This window comes from Pyrgilauda ruficollis, unplaced genomic scaffold (assembly GCF_017590135.1).
Source record: "Pyrgilauda ruficollis isolate IOZ18807 unplaced genomic scaffold, ASM1759013v1 scaffold10, whole genome shotgun sequence".
Taxonomy (NCBI): domain Eukaryota; kingdom Metazoa; phylum Chordata; class Aves; order Passeriformes; family Passeridae; genus Pyrgilauda; species Pyrgilauda ruficollis.
In genome coordinates this window covers 762,144-786,575 of record NW_024508101.1, presented here as the reverse complement: position 1 = coordinate 786,575, position 24,432 = coordinate 762,144, and the positions used below count along the sequence as shown (strand labels likewise).

The window sequence follows — 24,432 nt, the reverse complement described above, 5'->3', positions numbered from 1 at the left end:
GCAGGTATTTCTGTGTGTGTGAGGCGCCGCAGCCCCGCCCTGTGCGTAACCCCTCTCTGTCGTCCGCAGCTCTACATCCAAACCACCACGCTCACCATCTCCATGAACCTGAGCGCGTCGGTGGCGCTGGGGATGCTCTACATGCCCAAGGTTTACATCATCATCTTCCACCCCGAGCTCAACGTGCAGAAGCGCAAGCGCAGCTTCAAGGCGGTGGTGACGGCGGCCACCATGTCCTCGCGCCTGTCCCACAAGCCCAGCGACCGCCCCAACGGCGAGGCCAAGACCGAGCTCTGCGAGAACGTGGACCCCAACAGTGAGTACGGGCGCTGCAGCCCCACCTGTGGTGTGTGACACACCCAGACAGGTTACAATCCTTCTCCAGCCGGTATTTCTGTGTGTGTGAGGGGTCGCAGCCCTGCCATGGTGTGTGACACAGGTGTGTGACACACCCAGACAGGTTACAATCCCTCTCCAGCAGGTATTTCTGTGTGTGTGAGGGGTCGCAGCCCTGCCATGGTGTGTGACACACCCAGACAGGTTACAATCCCTCTCCAGCAGGTATTTCTGTGTGTGTGAGGCGCCGCAGCCCCGCCCTGTACGTAACCCCTCTCTGTCGTCCGCAGCTCTACATCCAAACCACCACGCTCACCATCTCCATGAACCTGAGCGCGTCGGTGGCGCTGGGGATGCTCTACATGCCCAAGGTTTACATCATCATCTTCCACCCCGAGCTCAACGTGCAGAAGCGCAAGCGCAGCTTCAAGGCGGTGGTGACGGCGGCCACCATGTCCTCGCGCCTGTCCCACAAGCCCAGCGACCGCCCCAACGGCGAGGCCAAGACCGAGCTCTGCGAGAACGTGGACCCCAACAGTGAGTACGGGGCTCTGCAGCGCCTCCCAGCCCGGGCTCCGCCTGCTTCGCTCCATCGCGGGGTTTGCAGCTCTAGTGGGGTTTTGGAATTCTCTGCTTTTGGCTCTGATTTTCGAGCCGTGCCGTTCGGCGGCGGCGCCTCAGGAAGGGTTTGGGAGCTGGGAGGAACTCGTGCCCCCCCTGCTTTCCCTCTGAGGGTGAGGGAACAGCACATCTCTGGGCACAGAACCCTGCAGGCCAGGTCCAGCTGGCAGGGATGGGTTCCCAGGCAAGCACCAAATTCATCAAGAACTCTGCTAACCCCAGTTTTCATCCTGGTTCTTGCAAAGTTGTTTTGCAAAAATCTCACGGTCCCTGAAGATTCCCATTTAGGGATTTTATCTGGTCTTAATGCAAATCTTGCCACCGATTTAAAAGGAAAATAGATGGCAAAGACACTTCTAGTTTCCTTAATGTGCATAGCAGAGGATAGCACAGCACGAAATTACAGACTGAGGCCATCAAATCTGATTTGCATTTGAATCTGGAAGGAGCTGAGGAAGGAGACAGCTGCACGGCTCCGCAGCACACTGCAAAGGCTTGGGCACGTCTGCAGTTCTTGTGCAAAACCAGGTCTGAATGTGGAAAAATGCCCTTTCCCTGCCCGTGCTCCACTGATCCGTTAGCTGCTGGAATCCATGCCACGTCTTGTCCTGTTAATGCTGCTGGAATTTCTGCCATTGATGCTGCTGGAATTCCTGCCTCTAATGCTGCTGGAATTCCTGCCATTGATGCTGCTGGAATTCCTGCCTCTAATGCTGCTGGAATTCCTGCCTGGAGCAGCAGCTCTGCTGTCAAAGCAGAGTGGGAGCAGGCAGCAGATCCCTGACACAGCACTTTTCCTCCCCCTGCTCACCCCTGCAGGATTTCTCTCTGATCATGCAGGTGTAAAAAATCCATTCCGGCTGGAAAAACTAAATTCGTCCTTGGAAGCTGGACTGGGATTCAGAACCATGGACAGAGCCATGGACAGAACCATGGACAGAGCCATGGACAGAACCATGGACAGAGCCATGAAATGGTTCTCACAAATTAAGGCCTGGATGAGGCCTCTTGCAGCTGGACAGAGCCCTGAGTGCAGGAGGAAATAAATGGAATTCCTGCCCTGGGCTGTTCCCCAGGGACACTCAGAGCACTCTCCAAGGCAAATTTCAGGAAGGGAAGGGAGGAAAAGAGAATTTGAAATCCAGCAGGGCCAGGGCAGGGGAGTGTGTTGCTGGTGCACTTCACTAGTCACTGTTTGGGTCAACTAAGCTGAAATTAAAACACAAACTCCAAAATCTAAGAATTTCATGCCAAAACTTGACCAAAGAGAAACCCACCCAAGCTGTGATGCTGCAATGCTCCCTGTGGGAAGCCCACCCCAGGCTCTCCTCCTGCTCTCATCTCATCCTCCTGCTGCATCTTACTGCTGCTTTCAGACTTCTGAGAATGTTCTCCCCTCCCATCAAAGCACAGCCAGATTTTTCTTTGGGAAGGAAATATTTTTATTGAAAAGAAATAGTGCTCACCTAAGCCCCATATTTCTGGTCAAACACCCATTTTTAGTCCAGGGCTGTAGACCAGAACATGTTTTTAAGAGGCACAAGGGGCAGAGGCCCCTGGCTTGCCCAGATGTGTCACTTTTGCCTTGAGCCTTCACTGAGTGGGATTTTAAAGCTCATAAATGTGTTTGTTAGGAAATGTGCAATCTCTGACTTTCTGCTGTATAAGCTTTTGCTTCTTTTTTCTCACTTGTGAAATAGGTGTTTTAAAAAGCATTTTCATTATTTACATGGAATTCCATCTGTTCATAGTCTCAGCTGCTCGTTCATTGCCCAGGTCTGTGTGCTTATAACAATTATTAGGAAATCAAATGATATAAACTTCTGCTGTACTTGGGGTGCATTAGTCCAGTGTAACTGCTACAGTTACTGTCCTATGGCATTGATCAGGTTATTGATCAGCCTCTGATCAGGCAGCGTTCAGGAGTGTGTATAACAGTAGTTCACCTGAACTCAGTTTTGTTTTTTAAAGTTTGAATATTCTGTTGAATCAAAGTTGTTTACAGTTCCATTTCTAGGTGGAAAAAATGAAAATTTTTTTAGTGAGCTTAAAAAAAAAAGTCATAACATCCAAGAAAAACTCCTCAAACTTAATTTTCAGTGAAAATTTGAGTATGGTGTCCAGCCATAAAAATGGGTTTGATGTTTTTATAGAAATTTCACTTTAAACATATTTTATACTGTGAATAGGGAAATTTCCAGAGTTTTACCAATCAGAAAGTAGGAAATGTGAATTACAAATTGCCTTGGATAGATCTTGGAGCAAATTTTCTAAAAATCTCAAATATCTTCTTTCAAAAGAAAACCAAAGGATGTTTTTCCAGTATTTCTTTGTGAAATTGGCTTTGCTCCCCTCAGATGGCCCCTGGTGGCCTCTGGCTGTGGGGCAGGGGCTGCCTGGTGCCCCCAGGCTCTGAGCAGGGGCAGGGTTTGGTTGTTGGAGCTCAGGGGGGCAGGAGCAGGGGAGTTCCTGCAGAGGATCAAAGTCAGCAGTGCCCAGAGCCAGCTGAGGCTGGCCTGGCTCAGCTCTGGGCTCTGCAAGTACAGTGGGGGTTTGCACTTTGATTTTCTGCTCTTTCTCGCGGGGCTGCTGCTGTTGCTTGCTCAGCTGCGGGTGCTGCAGGTGCCGTTTCTGCTGGGAAGTGTTCCACGAGTGTTCCCTCTGTCCCGAGCCAGGGAGCACCAGCACGGGACCCGTGTACCTCCAAACACTGCAAATCTGGGGGCTGGGCTGGATTTAGGGCCTGTCCTGCTCACAGGACAGTCAAACCTCAGGCAGAATGTGGGTGGGTTTACAGAGAAACAGCCTTGAAAAAATCTCCAGGTTTTAGCAGATCTTTAATAGAACAGAGCAGCTGGGGCTGCCCCTGGATCCCTGGCAGTGCCAAGGCCAGGCTGGACACTGGGGCTGGAGCACCTGGGACAGTGGGAGGTGTCCCTGCCATGGCATGGGTGGCACTGGGTGGATTTAAGGTCCCTCCCAAGCCAGAGCCCTCTGTGGCAGTGGGCTGAAGATGTCCTTGTCAGGCTGGAGCTCTGTGACCTCCTGAGGGGCTTCCCAGGAGCAGGGGATCCTCATCCTGTGGGACCACTGCACACAGCTCAGGGACAATCTGCTGGAGTTTAGGCTCAGAGAAAGATGTGCACAGCACTTGGGAGAGGGGCTTGGAGTGAGTGCAGAGGAAAGCACTGATTGCCATGAGAGGAGAATCCCTGGCAGTGCAGTGACCTCATGTCCCAGCGCCAGGGGAACGGGCTGGCTGTGTGAACACTGCCTGGGCATCCCTGGGACAGCAGCAGGGCCAGGGCTGGGCAGGGCCACGGCTGGGCAGGGCCACGGCTGGGCAGGGTCAGGGCTGGGCAGGGTCACAACTGAGCAGGGTCACAACTGAGCAGGGCCACGGCTGGGCAGGGTCAGGGCGGGGCAGGGTCAGGGCGGGGCAGGGTCAGGGCGGGGCAGGGTCAGGGCGGGGCAGGGTCAGGGCGGGGCAGGGTCAGGGCGGGGCAGGGTCAGGGCGGGGCAGGGTCAGGGCGGGGCAGGGTCAGGGCGGGGCAGGGTCAGGGCGGGGCAGGGTCAGGGCGGGGCAGGGTCAGGGCGGGGCAGGGTCAGGGCGGGGCAGGGTCAGGGCGGGGCAGGGTCAGGGCGGGGCAGGGTCAGGGCGGGGCAGGGTCAGGGCGGGGCAGGGTCAGGGCGGGGCAGGGTCAGGGCTGGGCAGGGTCAGAGCTGGGCAGGGTCACATCTGAACAGGGTCATGGCTGAGCAGGGTCACAGCTGAGCTGCCCAGCCCACCCTGGGAGGGCTCTCCTGCTGAATGGGATGTGCTAAGGCCAAGCCTTCCAATCCAGAGAACTCTGGATTGAGTGAGAACTCTGTTAATCACTCCTGTTTGCATCCAGCGGGTTCCTGCTGTCCCTCTGCTGGGGCACGGTTGGGACCAGCAGGAGGTGGGGCACGGCAGCTCCCGGCCCTGGGATGAGTTTGCTGTGCTCTTGTGTGGCTTTGCTGCAATTTCACACTTTGGGAAGATGTTTCTGGTGGAGCCTGAGGTGGAGCAGGTGGAGAGCCCTGCTGGGCTGTCTGCTGCAGGAGCAGTGTCAGACTGGGAGAGAACCCATGCCTAACTTCTGTTGAGATTTACATGAAATCCTTCCCCCTTGCTGAGGAAAACACTCAAATGGCCGTTGATGATGCCAAGGAACCCGTGAGGGCCCTGGGGCTGAGGAGGGACAGGGGGTCTGAAACTGCAGCCACAGCATCCCAAGCTGGATCAGGGGAGAGGAAGGAAAATCTGCTCAGGCAGCCCTGCTGTGCTGTGAGCAGCTGCTGCCGTGCTTGGAGGTACCTGAGCCCCCTGGCCTGGCTGCCTGGGGGCTGCCAGGGCTCATGTGCTGTGCTGGTGCCCCCCGAGCCCAGGGGGAGCCAGAGGAGTGGCAGGGATGGCAGGGCAGGCTGGGAGCAATCCTGGTGCCCAGACCTGTCCTACATTCAATGTATTTACTTTCCCTGTAGACTCCATACCACCAGTAAGAAAGAGTGTTCAAAAGTCTGTTACTTGGTACACTCTTCCACCTACTGTATAGCTTTTGCCTGCTTTCCAAAAAGGTAAGGAAAACTGAGCTTTTCTTATTTTATTCTCAAATTATGATTATTATGACTATTTTTATTATATACATAATTATATGAGAAATGTTAGTGCAGCTGTGTTAAAAAAGATATCTAACTTAAAAATTGTTCACAAACCCGTTACCAAAAGCTGTCATGGGGGGTTTGCCTGGGAAAGGGGAGACCCTGACATGGGTGGCACCAACTCTGAGAGGTCTCCTCCTTCCCACCACTGGAGCTGGATCACAACAGAGCCTTTGAGGATGGAGATATTTGTTTAAAAATGAACAAACAAATGATCAAAAGTGAATTCTGGCCCCCAGATCTGACAGCTAAGGCAGAGTTCTCTGAGTCCTCCCCAGCAGCCCCACCCCAGGGCTGCCCAGCAGCAGAGAGAGAACCTCAGCCCAGGTGTGATCACCCCTCCCTACTAAGAGCTGTTCATGCCTCCAAAAGGTTTGAAAGCTGCTTTTCATAAAAACCCAGGGCAGCCCAGAGAGCACTGACTTGGTGGAACCACGAGTGAACAATTTTTGAGGGCTGGCTTTTCCTGCGTGTTGGGGCTGCTCGCGGTGATCTGATGATGTGTGAGCTCCTTTGGTATCTGTGACTGCATCAGCCAGGAATTCCTGCTCTCCTAGGGACACAGAGGGGTCAGGAAGCCTTTGACAGTGGACAGGAATGATTGCCAGCCATTAATAAGTATTTCTCACAGTTCCCTGTGCGCTCAGGGCTTTGCCCAGGTACAAAAGCTTGTACCTGACTTGGTTCTGTGCTGCTGAGCACGGAGAGCTGGAAAATCACTGTATTCAGCCTTCAGAATGTTTAGCTGGGCCCTAATAGGTGAGAACCTCTATCAGCAAAGGTTGGAATGTTGCTTGAATTGAGCCTCTGAGTCACAGGAAAAGAAATTACCAATATCTCTGGCTGGTGTAAATTGCCCCAGCTCCAGCATCAATTCAGTCCTCCTGAGAGCTCAAATTGGTTTTTATTGTATTTGAATCAGGGCCATTATGCCAACTCCCAGCTCGGGCACAGGATGGGAGGCTGAAGCTCTCCCTGAACCCCGGGATGACCCGGAGCATCCAAGGGCAGGGCTGGGCTGGGGGAAATGGGACAAAGCAGCCAGGAGGACAAGGGGCCACTCAAAGCATTACTGCAAATGAAAGAGGAGAGGGAAAGGGCAGCTCTGTGAAGATGAAATTGCTCAAGGAAGGAGATGAGAAAGAGAGAGATGGCAGACACCTAAATCTCAGGAGAAATTGGTTTTTTAAAGAAAACTTTAAAAATAATTAGGAGCTCACATAAATTCTATTTTTTTTCCATGTAATAATGTAAATAATGTAAGGAATTGCTGTCTGCAAAGGCACACAAATAACTCTGTCATCTAAGTCCTATAAAAAGCAACTGGCCACTCAGATTCTTTAAGCAGATTTTAAAATTTGGTCCAGAAAAGCTTTGAAGATGCTATTCATCCCAAACCAGGGATGCTGTGGGCTTGTGCTGGTCCTGCCAGTGCTCCCCTGCTCCAGGTTGTTTTCCATCTCTGCCCCAGCATTGCTGCTCCAGCTCCTGCAGCCCTGGTTGCTGCTTTGATTTGTTCTCCCAGGAATACAAAACAACAAGCAGCATGAAACAATGCAGTGTATTAAAAACAAAGCTGGCTAGCAGGAAAACATCAGCCTGGTTGTAAATTGACACTTGTTTTGCTGGTAAGGTGTTTGTAGTAGGAAGGAACAGAGCTGAGCCCTGACGTGACTGTATCAATTTCTGCTTGTGATGCACAGGGAGATGGCTTTGAAAGGCTCTAAATTGTTTCCTGGGAGTGACAAATAGGGCTTCTCTGCTCTTGGGGCTGATGGAAACACAAGGCTTGAAAAACACGTGGTAGGTGCGAGGGAAGGAATTGTCCATCCGTGAGCAAGGCAAGGAAGCAGCTGAGGCTTCTGCAGAGCTGCAGGGTCGCAGAGGGGCTGCAGGAGTGCTGCAGCACTGGGCACTGCCCCCCTGGGCCGGGGCTGCCAGGGTCCAGGAGCAGCTCCCTGTCCTGGCCCTGGCCCCTGCATTCCCTGGGATTCCTGTGGGTGTCCCAGGCTGGCCTCGGGCACTGCTTGGGGCAGGGAGGGCATCCCCAGCAGGTCCTGCAGGGATGGGCATGGCCAGTGGCTGTGCCAGGGCTTGGGAAGGGGCTGGGCATGGGCACCGGGCAGTGCTGATTGATCCAGGGCTTGGGAAGGGGCTGGGCATGGGCACCGGGCAGTGCTGATTGATCCCAGGGTTTGGGAAGGGGCTGGGCATGGACACCAGGCAGTGCTGATTGATCCCAGGGTTTGGGGACACAGACACCAGGCAGTGCTGATTGATCCCAGGGCTTGGGGACACTGACACCGGGCAGTGCTGATTGATCCCAGGGTTTGGGGACACAGACACCAGGCAGTGCTGATCCCAGGGTTTTGAGGGGTGATGGACACAGACACCATGGAGTGCTGACTGACTCCAGGGTTTGGGGGGCTGGCTGGACACTGGCACCATGGAATGCTGATTCCAGTGGTGCTGGGAGCCTGGGCACTGGCAGGGCTGGCACAGCCTGTGCAGCAGCACTGTGGGTCCCTGCCTGCCGTGGGCACAGCTGCCCTGGAGAGGAGCAGAGCAGTTTCTGGATTCCTGTGTCAGGAACTGTTGGGAGAGGAGTCCTGGCGTGGCCTCAGGCTGGCCTGGGCTGCTGTTGGAAGGGGAATGGCTCAGGTACCCCCAGTGCTCCGTGCCTGCTCTCCTCCTGCTCACAGCCCTGGCAGCCCAGGCTGCCCCAGGCCAGGAGCAGCCTGCTGCCAACACCTGGGGACAGGCAGGTGGCCCTGGGGACAGTCTGCTCTTTGGAGGCTCTGGGTCCGAGCTGTGAGATGCTCTGTAGCTCATCAGCCTCCAGTGTGTGCTATGGAATAATTATTTGCTGGATTGAAGTGTCATTTTTGTTTTAAATCTGGCCAGTTTCAGCCTGAGAAAATACTCCGTGTTTGACCTCACTTGAGGGATTTTCTGTTCAGTGGAGGCTGCTAAGAAATGAGAATCTGCACTCAAAATTGATAACTGAAAGACTTTGACAACCCTTCACTGCATCTATTTTGCTTCTGGAATGGCTGACTGGAAAACTAAACATCACCAATTCCTTCCAATGGTGATGTGCTTATTTTAAAAGTATTGCAGGGAGGTGCAGCCTGGCCTTGGGCACTGCCAGGGATCCAGGGGCAGCCCCAGCTGCTCTGGGCACCTGTGCCAGGGCTGCCCACCCTCACAGGGAACAATTCCTCATTGCCAAGATCCCATCCAGCCCTGCCCTCTGGCACTGGGAGCCATTCCCTGTGTCCTGCCCATCCCTCTGCAGCTCTCCTGGAGCCCCTCCAGGCCCTGCCAGGGGCTCTGAGCTCTCCCTGGAGCTGCTCCCCTCCAGGTGAGCCCCCACAGCTCTGCCAGCCTGGCTCCAGAGGGGCTCCAGCCCTCAGAGAGAACATTCCCTCCTGTCTGAACATCTGGGGATCATGTTACTTTCTTTTTTACATCTAAAAATAATTACTTTTGATGGTACATCATATAATTGCCAGCTCCCATATTAATTATCTGCAGACTGTCTCACACGTTTCATGACTTTACCCAATACAAGATTGTAATGTGCAGGGAAGTGTCAGACTGTTTCCTTTTTTAAAAATTGAAATTCTGAGGGCACTTAAACCATCACCTTCGAGTCTGATGTGTGAATAAAAACGCACTCATGGCTAGAAGTGCCTGGGATATTAAAAGCTGTGTAGTAGGTGGATGTCTGGGAGCACAAATAAGGATTAGTTGTGTGTAAGTATTCATTGTTCATTCCACGTTTTCTGTCCTCTTATGTGGTCTTTTTTCCCTGGGAAATCCTGGTGAGGAGTGAGCAGACAAAGCTACACCTCACCCACCAGTCCCTCTCACTTTTTTGCTTAACAAACTCTGAGTAGCTCTGAGTTCTCCCTTTGATTAATTTATCACTCCTTACATCCTCTGAGGGAGATTCTGTCCAATCTATAAACTGTAATATCAGGGAAAAGCCACAGCTTTTGGCTCTCCTGTCTCCCATTTATTTAGAGTGCCTCCCCTTCTCCCAGGCAGGGCAGATGTCAGGGCTGAGCCCGTGCTGCCTGACTCCTGCAGGGCTCACTGCCACCCCTCCCTGCTGGGGAACTGCTGCAGGACAGGGGCTGGGAGAGGTCAGACTCCACAGCCTCACCTCCATCCCCCTGAAGCCCCTGACATCGTTGGGACCCAGGCTTTGGGGAGCAGCTCACAGCTGCAGAGAGCTCCCAGCAGCAGAACCAGTGGCTGGAAGGGCCATTTTTGTTCATAGATCTATAGAAAATTTGGCAAGTGAGTTCAAAAAGGAAATTCTAATAACGATGGGGTAAAAAAGAGAACAAACCTCAAGCGATATTGCAGCAAAATTAATTTCTCAAACACACAAATCCAGGCAGTTTTTGGTGGGCATGATGGCAAGTATGGAGAAAACTGCTCAGATGTGTAAGAACAGCAAAAAATCTCAGTTCCTACCTCACTGTGTGCCTTTGTGAAGCTGTCCAAGCCTGGATGTGTTTGTCACCTTGTGGGAAGCAGGGAAAACCCCAGCAGCTCTGGGAAGGGAGGGAGCAGGCAGAGAGAGAGTGAGGCACAGCCCAGCCCTGCTCTGCAGGAGTGAGGAGCTGTGCTCTGTGCAGCCAGAATCTGTTTGTGCAGGGACCTGCCTTGCTTTGGCTTTTCAGGGCCAGGAGCAGCAGCAAATCCAAGGCATCCGAAGTTGGGGTTTCTGGGTGCTCCTCGCACAGGCGCTGCTGTCACACCCAGCCCCTCTGCAGAACATCACAGATGTTCTCACAAACAAAGCTCACAGGGATTCGTTTCTCTTTGCTGCCTTCTCCCCTTCACTAGAGGAGAGCATCCTTTGGCCTTCCAAAGAGGTCTCTGACTTTGGGCTGAGGTTGTTTGGGCTCTGACAGCAGGGAGCAAAGGCAGGGGGTCTTTTCCAGCCAGAGAGGAAACGAAAAAGCAAGGAAGGGACTTAGTCAAACACATGAAAACGCCCACGAAGCACGCCGTGGGGACAGGGAAGAGGGAAGGAAGGCAGCCCAGGCCCGGGGTGAGAGCTTTGGCTGAGTTCCCTCAGTGACCCAGAGCTCTGGCTCTCAGCTGGGAGCAGTCTGGCACTGCACCCACTGAGGTGTCTGTTCTTGCTGCTCGGGGGAAAAGAAACAGGAAAGATAAAGTTGCCATAGTTACACCACTTGTCACGATGCTTATCATGTCCCTGGGATAAAGAGCCCTGCATTAAATCTGGGCTCTTATTAATATCAGCTGTTAAACATTTCCAGGGTATTTGAAATCAAGACTTTCCGCTAAAAAATTAAATGTTGATTGCAGCAAAATTGGGCAGTTTAACGGCACAGCTCAGAGTGGAATTTTGTCAGACACTGTGTAACAGAGTTTTACACCAGGAATACATTTTCCAGTGAATTGAGTCTCTCGGCACCTCATGAACGTTCTTGATTTTCCTGTTAAGATGTTTGTTCCTTGCAACTCTTTGCCAAGGAGCTGGAGCAGGCCAGCTGGCAGGAAGGGAGAGGAGTTCCTGGGGGTGAGTAAGAAAACACAGCTTGTGTGATTCTGCATAAGCATGGAAGGGCTGGGAGAGCTGAAGAGAAGCTTCAGGGTGAGCTGGCTGTGGCCTCCTGGTGCCTGGAGGGGCTGGCAAGGGAGGTGGAGAGAGAATATTCCCAGGGCTGGAGGGACAGGACGGGGGGAATGGATCCCCACTGCAAGAGGGCAGGGTGAGCTGGGATACTGGGAAGGAATTGTCCCCTGGGAGGGGGATGAAGCCCACACCTCCTCCCAGGATGGCAGGAGAAATAAGGGAGATGTGCTGGAACAGGTCACAGCCGTGCTGGGAGGGCAGGGCAGCCACGGAGCCCTGGCTGTGCCCAGGGGTTGGGGACAAGGCACCGGGGACAGCCTGGAACCAGCTCAGCAACGCAGTCAGGAGGCAGAGGTGAATTGTTTTCCAACAGCTCTGACTCCAGGCCTCCTTGGGGATGTTTCAGCCATCACTCAGGTCATAATTTTAATTATGTTTCATGCAAACTGTTTTCACACTTGGCTCTAACAGCTCTCTGCAGAGCCTGGCTTTCCAGGTAAGATAACCAAAGTGCTGTTAATGACTTTGTTTTAAGCAGGTGAAAATAATTTGCTTCCATTTGTTATCTTTGCAGTCCACAGCATTCACACAGCAGCAGTAGAAATGGAGTTGGAATTAGCAGGTTTTCTGTACCGCTGGCTCCAATTAAGGAATATGAGTTTGGTTTGTTTCTTCCCTGCCATAATCATAAACACTTGAAAAGACATTTCCTAAGATCCTGTGCACCTTTCCAGCTCCACGTGGTGCAGGTGAGGCTCTGGGGATGGACTGGTGTGAGGGTTGTGCAGTGACTCCTTTGTCCCCTGGCTCCATCCCCACGTGCTCCTCCACGGGGAGCAGGATTTCTGTCCCCACACCCCCTGGGAGACAAGCACAGCTCTGCCTGTGCCCCTCGGCAGTGCCTCACTGCTGGAAGTGCTGATCAGCCTTCCTGCTGGCATCCCCTCATCCTGACGGGGCAGACGCTCCCAAGCTTCCCCTGACACTGAAGTTCTTATCTGCCAAGCAGACAAGGAGGAGATGGGGAGAGATGCAGCCAGGCAGGAGACAGGGATACAGCCAAAGGTGCCTGGGATGGTGTTCTTCAGCAGTGCCGTGCTTTGTTGATCTTTGCTTTTATTTGGAAGGGTACAACTAATCCTTCTCTATCAGTTTTATTTCCTGACTCAAAATCTCAATCCCATAGTTCTGTTTCTGGCAAAAGCCTGCAGGTTTTTCAGGCCATGAACAGCCTGGCTCTGTTCTGTGACTCAAAGTCCCATTTATGTTGGTGGCCCGGGTGGGGAGGTTCATCTCTGCCCCCCTGGTAACCCCTCGGGGCTGGAGGAGCTGAGCCCTGAGCCCAGGGGGCTGGAGCAGGCCCAGGCACTGCAGATTGTCCCTGCAGGCAGCAGGAGCAGCTCATGGAGGCTGCCACTGAGCCAGCCCAGGCAGGGATGACAGTGTGCTCGTGTGACAGAGCTGGCACTGGCCCTGCGGAGTGGCTTCCACGTGGCAGTGCCACCTCTGGCCAGGGACAAACGGGAGCACTGCACAGCCGGGTTTGGGGACATCCCAGCGTGTCCCCATCCCTGGTCACAGCTCTGGCAATCAATGCAGGTACACCTCTGTCCTGCAGAGGAGCAGGTCCAGCCCCTGCCAGGGGATGTCTCCTGCCAGAGGCCGTGGCAGTTTGGTGACATTCCTGAGGGATGTGTTCTGCCCAGGAAGGGCAGCTGCCCCCAGGTCTGAGCTTACTGCCCAGGGCTGGAAAACCACGACAAACCCAAAGTGCTCCCCGTATCCAGGAGGGAAATTGTTTCAGAGGCATCAGAAGAAGTCATGAACTTTGTGGTTTATACTTTCCTGTAAATTCTCAGGGCTGGCAGCGCTGACATCCCCAGGTGCTGCCTTGCCCCTGTCTCGAGCAGGAGCTCAGGGGGATTTCAGTGGGTTGCAATTCCTCTCCAGGCTGGAGAGCTGGAGTCAATGCACTCTCCTGAAAATAGGAACTTGTGCTGTGCTCCATAGGATTTTTTCTTGCTTGTCTTTGCAGACAGCTGAAGTTTGCTGTCCACAGAGCAGTGTCAGGGAGTGTAATGGTTACCCTGTGGCATGAGGAAAAGCTTTCCAGCACAGCAGCTCTGTCTGTGCCCCTGTGCCAGAGCTCTGTGTGTGAGCCCAGGTCCATTATTTGTCTGTACACAGAGGAAAACATGCCCAGCTTTCCAACAGTCCATTCCTCCTTCTTGCCTCTTTCCAGAGAGGTGCCCTGTGCACAGGGACTGCACAGAACAACTTTACATCACCCTGGGGTGATGGGCACGAGGAGCTTGCCATGCTTTCTGGGATTCCCAGGGGAAGCCTGCTTCCCTGGAATGAACAGGAATCATTCCACTGGAAATAAAGTCAGAGCTGTCTGGCTCTGTGCTGCAGTGCAGGCGTGGGTCTGGTGGATCTGCTGTCCCTGTGGTGTCTGAGCTAAGGGTTCCTTCACCCCTGTGGACAGAGGAGCTCACCAGCAGGCTGGGCTCAGTCCAGCACATTGCAGGACACCAAAGCCAACATTTTCTCTATGCACTCAAAGCCTCCCACACTGTCTTAAGCTCTAAGAGGGTCAGATCGTTGCCACTCTGACCTGAATTGATGCTATTATTATGCCATTATCTTATCCAAGGAGTGCTTTTATTACTCTTCCTCTCAGATGCATTCCCAGCTCTCACACTGGAACCAAACCTGAGGAATTAAAACCACACACCTGGGAGCTGCTGCTGCCTGGGAGCTTTTGAGGCTCAAGCAGACTTTTGTAAGAAAAGCCTTCCTCAAACCCCACGGGAACTGGTGAGGTCGAGCTCTTCCCTCCATTAAATCCTTCTGGGAGCTTCAAAGCATAAATTAAAGGAGCCCGGATACTGAATGTTTGTAATTGCTCCTCATCCCCACTGCTCCGTGGGGGCTCTGGCAGTCCCCTGAGCTCAGGCTCTCCTCCAGGGTGCTGTCACTCATCTCTGGGCTCTGTGACAGGCAGGGGAAATAGCTGTGCCTAAAAGGCACGATGATAAGGGAGCCCTAAAGGTAAAAGGCAGCCCTGGATAGAATATGAGGAATTGAGGAGTGGAATCTATGTGAGATGGGACTCAGGAGAGGGCTCCTGGGCTGGAAATACACCTGCAGCGTGTGCCCAGCCCTGCTCTGAGCACGGCGTTGCATGCAATGCACAAACATCGTTATTCTAATGGGCTGGAGTTCCGCTGTCATTGCTAATTGCACCCTGAGCACCCTGAGTGAGGCAGGCACAGCCAGGCTGTGCGGAGGAGTGTGCAGAGCAGGCTGCTCTGCTCTCTGCTCCTGCTGCTGCCCTGACAGTCTCAGCCAGCTTTGGGGTGTTCAGTGCTTCCTAAGGACAATCCACCCAGTTATCCTGCTGGAGAACCCAAGGGCCATGTCCATCAGGAGGGATGGAGGGGTGGGCACAGAGGATTCCTCACAGGACAAGACAAAACGGCCTCGAGTTGCACAAGGGGACGTTTAGGTTGGATCTTAGAGAAAATTTCTTCCCTAAAAGGAATAAAAGCCCTGAAAGGGCTGTCCAGGCCTGGCACAGCTGCCCAGGGCAGGGCTGGAGTCCCCGTCCCTGGGGGGATTTCAGAGCCCTGTGGATGTGGCACTTGGGGACATGGGGCACTGGTGGCCTTGGCACTGCTGGGGGAAGGGTTGCACTTGGTGGTCTTGGAGGACTTTTCCAGCAATTCACTGACTCTCTGATGGTATCACCTGAGCACTGTGGCACCTGAGCACTGTGGCACCTGAGCATTGTGACACCTGAGCATTGTGGCACCTGAGCACTGTGGCACCTGAGCATTGTGGCACCTGAGCACTGTGACACCTGAGCACTGTGGCACCTGAGCATTGTGACACCTGAGCTCTGTGACACCTGAGCTCTGTGGCACCTGATCCTGTGCTGTGGCTGGCACATCCAGCCCTGTCCAACTCACCACCAGCTGCCACCTGAGCGGTTGTGTCCCAGAAAATCTGCAGTCAGGAAAAGCAGGAATGTTTTTAGCACCTGCCCTGCCTGGTGCTGTCTGGGATGTGCTGAGGAATGTCCCACACCCAGAATGCCACTGCTGTTCCTGGCTGTGCTGCTGCACCAGGAGTGGCAGGGGAGCCTGACAGCTGAGGACAGAATTTATAGGAAAAGGTTGCAAAGCAATTAGGGAGGAACACACTTCTCCTAATGTTATATTTGTTATTTAATTTACTTATGTTCTGCTATTCAAAGAGGACGTTCCATTGCTCCTGTGTACCAAAGCCACAGGGCCAGGCTGGAGGGACCCAGCAGCACAGGCAGTGAAATGGCTTTGTGCACTGAGAGACCTGATAAGGTGCCAGAACACTGTGGCAGCACAACAAGAGAGATGTCAAAATGTGAAAGAACAATCCATTTACATTTCGATACCAAATTTAAAATTATTTTCTCCAAGCTTCATCCCATTTGTTGGGGTTTGGGCAAGCATGTAGAATCATTTAGGCCTGTTGCTTTCATCTCTCTCTCATCTAAATTCCCCAATTGAAAGGCAGCAGAGCATGGGGATAGCTCTGTCTTTCTGGCAGAGATCGAGGAAAAGCCACGGAGCTCCATTTTGCTTTTAGATGGACTAGAAGTAGGATTTAATAATCAGCCTCTGCTCTGCCTGGCACAAATTATATGGGTTGCTAAGCCAGAATTAAGGAAATGAAAGAGAGGAGCTGAGAATTATCTGCCCCAGTGACTGCAGAGGGAATCAGAGCAGGAGTTCCAGGCTCGGAGCCATCCCCATGTCTGTCCCTGCTCGGAGCTGGGAATGCTGAGATGATGTTTCATGTGTTTGATAGCTTGAGATGCCTGGGGGCTGCAATAAAATTCATTTCTTGCACTGTAAATCTTTGCTCTTTAAGCATGGAAGAGGTTACAAATGTGCATAAAATTGAAGTGCAAGCGATTACATCTCGCTGTGAGTCAGTATTGACAGCTCTGCCTTGCTCTGGGGTGCTGTGGGAGCTCCTTCCTTTGTGACCTGTGCCTAAGGTAATGAAAACCAGTCAAGTGATGAAACTCATAAGTCCAAAGAGGAGTTTTTGCTTCTGTGTATTTGTTTTTGATGTGTTACTGGCACGGAGAAGCAGCTGCTCCCCATCCTGGTCCTCACTCTGCAAGGGCGTGGGTGCAGGCTCTCAGTGTGGACAGGAATGAATTCCTGGGCTCTGAGGAGCATTGTTGCTGTTTGGTGTCAGTGCAGCTGCAGGGCTGTCCCCGTTAGGCTGGTGACTGCAAGGGCACCTCTGCCAGGCAGCCGTGGCACAGCAAGGGGCACCTGGGCACTGCCCCTCCTCAGGCTGTGCCAGGGGAGATTCAGCTGGGGAATCAGGAAAACTGCACTGGAAGAGTGGCCAGGCTCCCAGGAGGTGGAGTGCCCGTCCCTGGGGGGTTCCAAAAACGAGCCCAGGTGCCCTGAGTGCCAGGGGTGGTGGCTCTCCCTGTGTGCCAGCTGTGGTGACTGTCCCTCAGTGCCAGCTGTGGTGGCTGTGCTGGTGTCAGCTGTGGTGGCTGTCCCTGTGTGCCAGCTGTGGTGGCTGTCCCTCAGTGCCAGCTGTGGTGGCTCTGTCCCTCAGTGCCAGCTGTGGTGGCTGTGCTGGTGTCAGCTGTGGTGGCTGTCCCTGTGTGCCAGCTGTGGTGGCTGTCCCTCAGTGCCAGCCGTGGTGGCTCTGTCCCTCAGTGCCAGCTGTGGTGGCTGTGTCCCTCAGTGCCAGCTGTGGTGGCTGTCCCTGTGTGCCAGCCGTGGTGGCTGTGCTGGTGTCACTGAAGGTCAGACTCGCTGATCTCGGAGGCTTTTCCAGCCCCTGTGGCTCTGTGGGGTCCCCTGTGCCTGGACAGGGACCTGTGCCCAGGTCCTGGCCGTGCCCGCCCGTGTCCCGCTGCTGTCCCTCCTCCTCGTTTCTTCTATTGGCATTGTCACTCTTCACCACTAATTAGCGGGAAATTAGCAGAAAAAGGCGCTGGTCTCTAACTTGACAGGAAACCGCTTCTTAAGGTGCTAAAGGCTCTTTTGAAAGCTCTCCTTTATTCCCAAGGAAGTTCCACGGCGCAGATGCCTCGGGAGCAGCTTCATTTGCAGCAGGCAAATCAATAAATGAGCAGGCAGGCAGGAGCCGGGATATTTCCTTCCTGCACCGCCCCGGGGACCTGAACCCAAGGGCGAGCCCCGCGATGCCCTGGGCATTCAGGGCATGTCCCAGCAGCGCAGATGGCTCCCGGCTCGCTGCCAGCCCATCCAGCCCAGTGGCCAGCCGAGGCTGACATAATTGCGTGTGCGTTAATTAACATGTGTACGCTGTTTGCGAGAGGCCAATCTGTGCTCGCTGCCGGAGCCTTTAGCAGAACAGCAGCGGAGCGTGTGAGATGTGTATCGGTGCCGTGTAAGGAGGGGGAATGCTGTCTGCTGCATTAGAGCATGGCAGCGCTGATGCTTCATTAGCCTCCCCCATTTTCATGGAAATTAATTTCTTTGAGGAAAATCAAATCCGTACCTGGTGCTAATTGCCAGTGATAATGATGAGCTGTGACTCGGGAGAGGTTCATTATCGAGGCAGACCGTGTCTCCCCCGAGCTGTCCAGGCCTGGAATGCGTCTGGAAGTTGCACAGAGCTGCAGATTGCTGGGGTTAGTGCAGGAGCACAGTGGGGAAATGCAGCAGAGCCGTCAGGGACATGATCCCCCTGGCCTAGCAGCCTTTGAACAAGGAAGATTGTCTTTCCTCTCTGAAAATAACCCCACGGCTCTTATTGATCATTTTATCTGAATTATGGATGATGCTTTTGTCAGCTCCATTATCCTGGTGAGGCAGGGCCGTGCCAAGGATTGTGTCACTGTCTCAGAGCCCATCCAGGGATCCACAGCGTTCCTTGGCTCCATCCCTTTGGCACCTTTGGTGGTTTCTTGTCCTGTTGGAAGTGAGAAAGGAACACTGGGGCTGAACTGCTGAGAAAACTCATCAGCAGAATGACTGCTTTTGCTGGGAGCCCCAGTAATACCCGGAGGCACTGGAGGGGTGCCATGATCTGAACTCACAGTGGGAGCATCTAAATCTGTCATAGAAATGCTGCTGCTCCTTGAAATTGGAGCATGTAATGGGTAAAGCTGAAGTACATCACAAAATAATACATGGAATTACTTTGCAACCTGTTCCATGAGACATTTTTTTTTTTCCCAGGCTCATTTTACCCTTCTTCAGCGTTTAATAGCGTTCCCCAGTTTATTGGATATTTGTGGTGTAGCCTTGAAGGATAATGAGTTTTATCCTGGCAGATGTTGGACACCTTGTGTGCTAGAGAAGTTAATGGGAGCTGAAGATGATCAGCCCTTTGTGGGATCAGTCCTTGATTGAGCAGACAGCACTGACTCCTGGCTGGGGCACGAGGAAAGAGCTCAGTGAGGGTTTCAGGAGAGTTTTGCAAAGGGCTGCAGCTCCACGTGAGGTTCCCACATGTCCATCTTGGAAACACCTGGGACTAAAATCCTGTCTGTGTCTTTTGTCAGTGAACACCATGGGAAATACTGATACTGGGCTGCACCCTGTGCACTGCACTCCAAACAGCCTGGATTGCTGGGCACGGCAGAGCAGTGCTTCTGAAAAGCCAGCAGTGATGGCTGCCTGGGGACACTGCTGCCTGGGGGACACCCCAGGGGGACACCACGGCCTGGCTGGGGAGCAGAGGGAGCTCTGCTGCTCTCTGAGGGCTCGGGGGAGCTTGGGGGGCTGGCAGAGATGCAGGGGGTGTTCAGGGGCTGGCAGAGATGCTGGGGATGGCAGAGATGCAGGGGGTGTTCAGGGGATGGCAGAGATGCAGGGAGTGCTCAGGGGATGGCAGAGATGCTGGGGATGGCAGAGATGCAGGGGGTGCTCAGGGGCTGGCAGAGATGCAGGGGGTGCTCAGGGGCTGGCAGAGATGCAGGGGGTGCTGGGGAGACACACAGAGCCCTGTGGGAGCCATGTCCTGTCGGGGTCTGGTTTTGCCGGGGGGCTGAGAGGGGCCCCAGGAGGCCCAAACCCAATGAAGTTTGAAGAGCACATTTGCAGAACAAATCCAATTGTTGTTCTCACAACACCTCTCCTTCCACAGTGTCTGTTAAATATTCCTGAGAAAGTTTTAGAATGAAACACACCACATTAAAAACATCATCCAAAGTGTGAGTGGAGTCTGCCCCAGCTTAGCAGGATGGAAATATTCAGCAAACTGCTTAAGTTATGCCAAATTCTTCCAAAGACTGTGGTTTAGCAAACTGGGAAATCCAGGCTCCTTTTTTTGGTCTCTGTGGAGTGTAGGTTGGATCTCAGGGAAAGGTTCATCCCCAGAGGGTGCTGGCACTGCCCAGGGAATGGGCACGGCCCCAGAGCTCCAGGAGCCTTTGGGCAGCACTCCAGGGCTGCCCAGGGTGGGATTTGGGGGGTGTGCAGGGCAGGGGCTGGGCTGGGTGATCCTGGGGGGTCCCTTCCAGCTCAGGATATTCCACAATTCCGCGTCCTGGATCTGTCAGTGTTGCCAGAGTACTGCAGAACATTTTGCTTTGTGTTCAGCTGCAAATATTCGCAGTTTTTCCTGATGGGAGCGTGTAGCAGCGCTCATAACGTTCTGACTGGTTTGATTTCCTTCTGTTTGCAAACAGATTGGATTTGAAGGTCATAATTAGGAAAGCTGGTACCTTCATCCCCATATTGAAAAATTCTCAGAAGTCATAAAACTTGAATAAGAATCACTTTATCCATGAGTAAAGCCAAGTTTAGCCCAGGAGATTTAAGAAGTTGGAGGAAATGTCACTGTTTTTGTTAAAAAGAAATCTTAATAGGATCTGGTTGTGGTGCCTCAGCAGCACAGTCACCCAGACTGCGGGAGCCTGGCAAAATCACTCCATGCTAATTCTGTTTATAGCCAGAGCTGGAGCTGGAGCTCGGGCTGGCCTGGGAGCCGCCTGCCCGGAGTCCTGCGGGTGGGAGCGGGGCTCGGGAGCCACCAGCTGTCCCCACTCCTGGTGTGTCCCCATCCCGGGCACGTCCCCATTCCTGGTGTGTCCCCATTCCTGGCACCTCCCCATTTCTGGGCATATTCCCATTCCTGGTGTGTCCCCATCCTAGACACGTCCCCATCCCAGGCACATCCCCATTCCTGGTGTGTCCCCATCCCGGGCACGTCCCCATCCCGGGCACATTGCCATCATGGGCATGTCCGCATTCCTGGTGTGTCCCCTTTCCTGGTGTGTCCCTTTTCCTGGTGTGTCCCCATCCTGGGCACATCCCCATTCCTGGCATGTCCCTATTCCTGGTGTGTCCCCATTCCTGGTGTGTCCCCATCCTAGACACGTCCCCATCCCAGGCACGTCCCCATTCCTGGTGTATCCCCATTCCTGGTGTGTCCCCATTCCTGGCATGTCCCTATTCCTGGTGTGTCCCCATCCCGGGCACATCGCCATCATGGGCATGTCCCCATTCCTGGTGTGTCCCCATCCCTGGTGTGTCCCCATCCCAGGCACATCCCCATCCCAGGCAAGTCCCCATTCCTGGTGTGTCCCCATTCCTGGTGTGTCCCCATCCCGGGCACATCCCCATTCCCGGTGCCCCTGGACCACTGCCAGCCCCACCGAGGGCTCATCCACAGGCTCTGACCCCTGTCTGCTTCTCTTGCAGGCCCTGCTGCAAAAAAGAAGTACGTGAGCTACAACAACCTGGTGATCTAGGCGCAGCTGCCGTGGCGGGGGCCACGAGCCCACCCGCCTCGCTGAGCTCCCTGCACGGGGTCCGGGGCACCGGGCACAGGGAGGCGAGAGGAGCCGCGGCTCCAGGCCGCTCCCGGGATCTCCTCCATCGCTGCCGGCTCCGCACGGCGCTGGCCTGGCCTCGGGGCTCAGGGCTAATGTGGCCTTGGAGCTGCTGTGGCCTTGGAGCCACCGTGGCCTTGGGGCCTTTCCAGCCTTGGGACCACCATGGCCTTGGGGCTGCCACGGCCTTGGAGCCTCTCCAGCCTTGGGACCACCATGGCCTTGGGGCTGCCGTGGCCTTGGAGCTGCCGTGGCCTTGGAGCCTCTCCGGCCTTGGAGCCTCTCCGGCCTTGGGGCCTCTCCAGCCTTGGGACCACCATGGCCTTGGGGCCTCTCCAGCCTTGGAGCCACCATGGCCTTGGGGCTGCTGTGGCCTTGGAGCCTCTCCAGCCTTGGGACCACCGTGGCCTTGGGGCCGCCCTGGCTCCCTGGGCCGGCTGCGCTCGGCTGCTCTGGACTCTAAGGGGCTAATTCTGTCTTTCTATGTACTTCCAGACTGCAAGTTTTTGAACTCTCTGTACAGTTTGTGAGGATTTTTTGCATATTGCCATCCATGTTGTTCCGAGGTCACTGTTTGTTTTTTGGATGCACAGTTTCATTGAGGCCCTGTGCTCTCGGCACCTCTCAAACCAACCGGCAACTGAGGATCTGAGACCTGTGTACATGACTTGTATTATTATTCTTGTATCACTGCAATCCATATACCTTATTTTTTTTAACTAAACAAACAAACAAAAAAAAGAATTTAAAGACCAAAAACTGTGCTGGCGAAGTTTGTCCCCCCCCTTCACACCTCCGATGGGCTGCAGAGGAAGCAGGAAGGATTTTTGCTGAGTTTTAGTAGAGGTCTTGATCTTTGGAATGCATGCCAGTAATGTATTTTATGGTACATGTTAATAATTTATGTTTGATATTTGTATTTGTGTTCTACTTTGTTCTTTTCTTTAAGGTATATGACTATTTTGCAATAATTTCAATGATTCTTAGGATATTTGGAGGAAAGATTATGGCTTTTACATGTCTTGAGGTTTTTCTTTGTTGATGCCCCACCATGATTGACCAGTGTGATAAGGACTTACAGAAGCATGTATGTTTTCTACTGTTTGTAATAAGTAATTTCGTTAATCTTGCTGCTTATGTGCCAATTTAGTGAAACCAATCTTTGCCGCAACCTCCTCCCTCCCTCTCCATTCTCTCGATCCTGTGATATTATCCAAGAATGTATCAATAAAGGATTTTGGTTAACTTTTTTTTATTTACTCCAATAAATATATTTTTTCAGTTGCTCCCTCCCCCTTCCCCCTCGTGACTTAACATTTATTTCATGACATTGTCAGACATCCAAAAACCCGTCACAGAGGGGCTTGCGCACGAGGAGCGGGTCTGGAGAGAGTCCTGGGGGAGCTGGCAGCTGATCGCAGGGGGTGAAGTGCTTGCAAGGCACTTTTGAAGTCTGTAACCACCCCGAAAGGCAAGCTGGAGTCCCACCGTGCCAACCTGCTGCCAGTGTTTGATACCTCCAAGCTGCTGTCAGCTGCTCAGACTCCTGATGCCTTTGAAGGACACCACGTTCAACAGCACACCAGAAGGTAATTACCTGAGCAATTAATCAGAGTCAATCTGCCAGGCACAGGCTGGGAGAGCTGGGGCAGGAGAAGGGAAAAGTTGAGGCAAGAGGTGAGAGGAAACTCATTCCCTTTGCAGCACAGCACCTTCGGCATGGCAACCGCGGCTCGGCTGCTCTGACGGAGCCTGGGGAAGGTATTTAGCCTCCCATTTTCTGCAGACAACTTGATCAATTATCCTGATGAAGTTAATCAGCGTCAGGAGGAGCTGTGACAGCTGCGGCAGGGAGCTGGGTGTCACAGCCCGCCTGCTCTGCACAGCCATGGCTTGGGGGCACCTTCTGCACCTCGGCACCAACTGCAGCTGACTCCAGATGGAACTGCACCCAGGTAAAGGCTTTCCTAGCAACAAACTAATTACCAGCCAGCTAATAATGAAGGCAGAGGTGCTGCAGCATTGTCCTTTTCCCATAAACACAGGGACAGAGCCAGCGCTGGGCTAAATACGTACATCGCCATCAAACAAATGTTTCTTGCTCCGAGATTCTTTTTTTTTTGTTTGTTTTTATTCTGAATGGGAAAAAAAATGGTTTGTTGGTTTGGTTTTCACTTTATATTGGTGAAGGAGGGACTGAGGTGGAAAGAGGGAATGGTGCTGCTGAGAGGGGGTGGTGGGGCCTTATTGGAGTTGTTTTACCCCATTCCAGGCAGCGCATCCTGCTGCAACACACACAAACAGAAGTGATAATCATAATCATGCTGGTTGTATTATTTTTTTAATATTTAATAATACAAATGCATTAGGATTTTTGGTTTTTTATCACCTCCACCCCTATTTCTATGCATTAGACTCTGAAGCAAGTCCCTGAGCCCAGCAAGGCTCTGGTTTAAGAGCTGACACAAGGTGAAGATGTTGCACTCTGCACTGTGGATCAACTTATTTTTATTTCACAAACTGCACCACACTATTACACCCACACAGCTCCTTTTCAAACACAGAACCATGAGCCTTTAACTCCATTTAGAGTCTTTTATTTTACAATTGGCTGCACTTAGCATCAGTGCAGTGTTACCATTGTTTCCATAACATCTCATCTCATTCCCCAGTGAGTACATGCTGGTGTCATGATACTGGTTTGTCCCTGCAGTTTCTGAACTGGTTTGGTCCCTGCAGAATTTCTATACTGGTTTGTCCCTGCAGAATTTCTATACTGGTTTGTCCCTGCAGTTTCTGAACTGGTTTGTCCCTGCAGTTTCTGTACTGGTTTGGTGGCAGGGATGACTCCTGGGGTGTTGGGGACACCTCCACGGAGGAGATCAGCCCCAGGTGGCAGGGATGACTCCTGGGGTGTTGGGGACACCTCCATGGAGATCAGCCCCAGGGATGACTCCTGTGGGCTGGAGCACCCCCTTGCCCTCGGGCTGTGCTGTAGGACCCAGCTGCAGACAGGAAATGTTCCCTTCCCATGGTGATGAACGTGCTCTGAAAAAGCCCCTGTGATCATGAAAGGAGAAAATTCCCCAAGAATGGGAGTGATTTTTTTTTGTCGCCGTTTATTATTGAGACTGAATTACACCAAATTGTTTTGGTATGTAAATGCCAAGTTTATTGTTCATTAAAATCATTGCAGAGTTAAGCTTTCTGGGCATGTTGTATGATAGATAATGACAATTATTTAGCCCGAGTCAGAGCTTAGTCTTAATTTGTGACATTAATTGCCTTTATATATAATTAAATGCACTATAATGCTCCCATATGCAGAATGTGTGCA

The 24,432-nt window shown here is 52.9% G+C and overlaps 1 protein-coding gene across 1 annotated transcript in view; it reads left to right on the top strand.

Moving 5' to 3' along the window:
• GRM7 (glutamate metabotropic receptor 7) overlaps positions 1-21,015 on the top strand; it is a 190,095-nt gene extending 169,080 nt beyond the window's left edge. The window contains exons 8-10 of the mRNA XM_041461946.1: positions 70-316; positions 5,467-5,559; positions 20,965-21,015. Of these exons, the coding sequence (XP_041317880.1) occupies positions 70-316; positions 5,467-5,537 (318 nt within the window). The 3' untranslated portion in view covers positions 5,538-5,559; positions 20,965-21,015. The remainder of the gene's footprint in view (positions 1-69; positions 317-5,466; positions 5,560-20,964) is intronic.
• Positions 21,016-24,432: the final 3,417 nt, after the last annotated feature.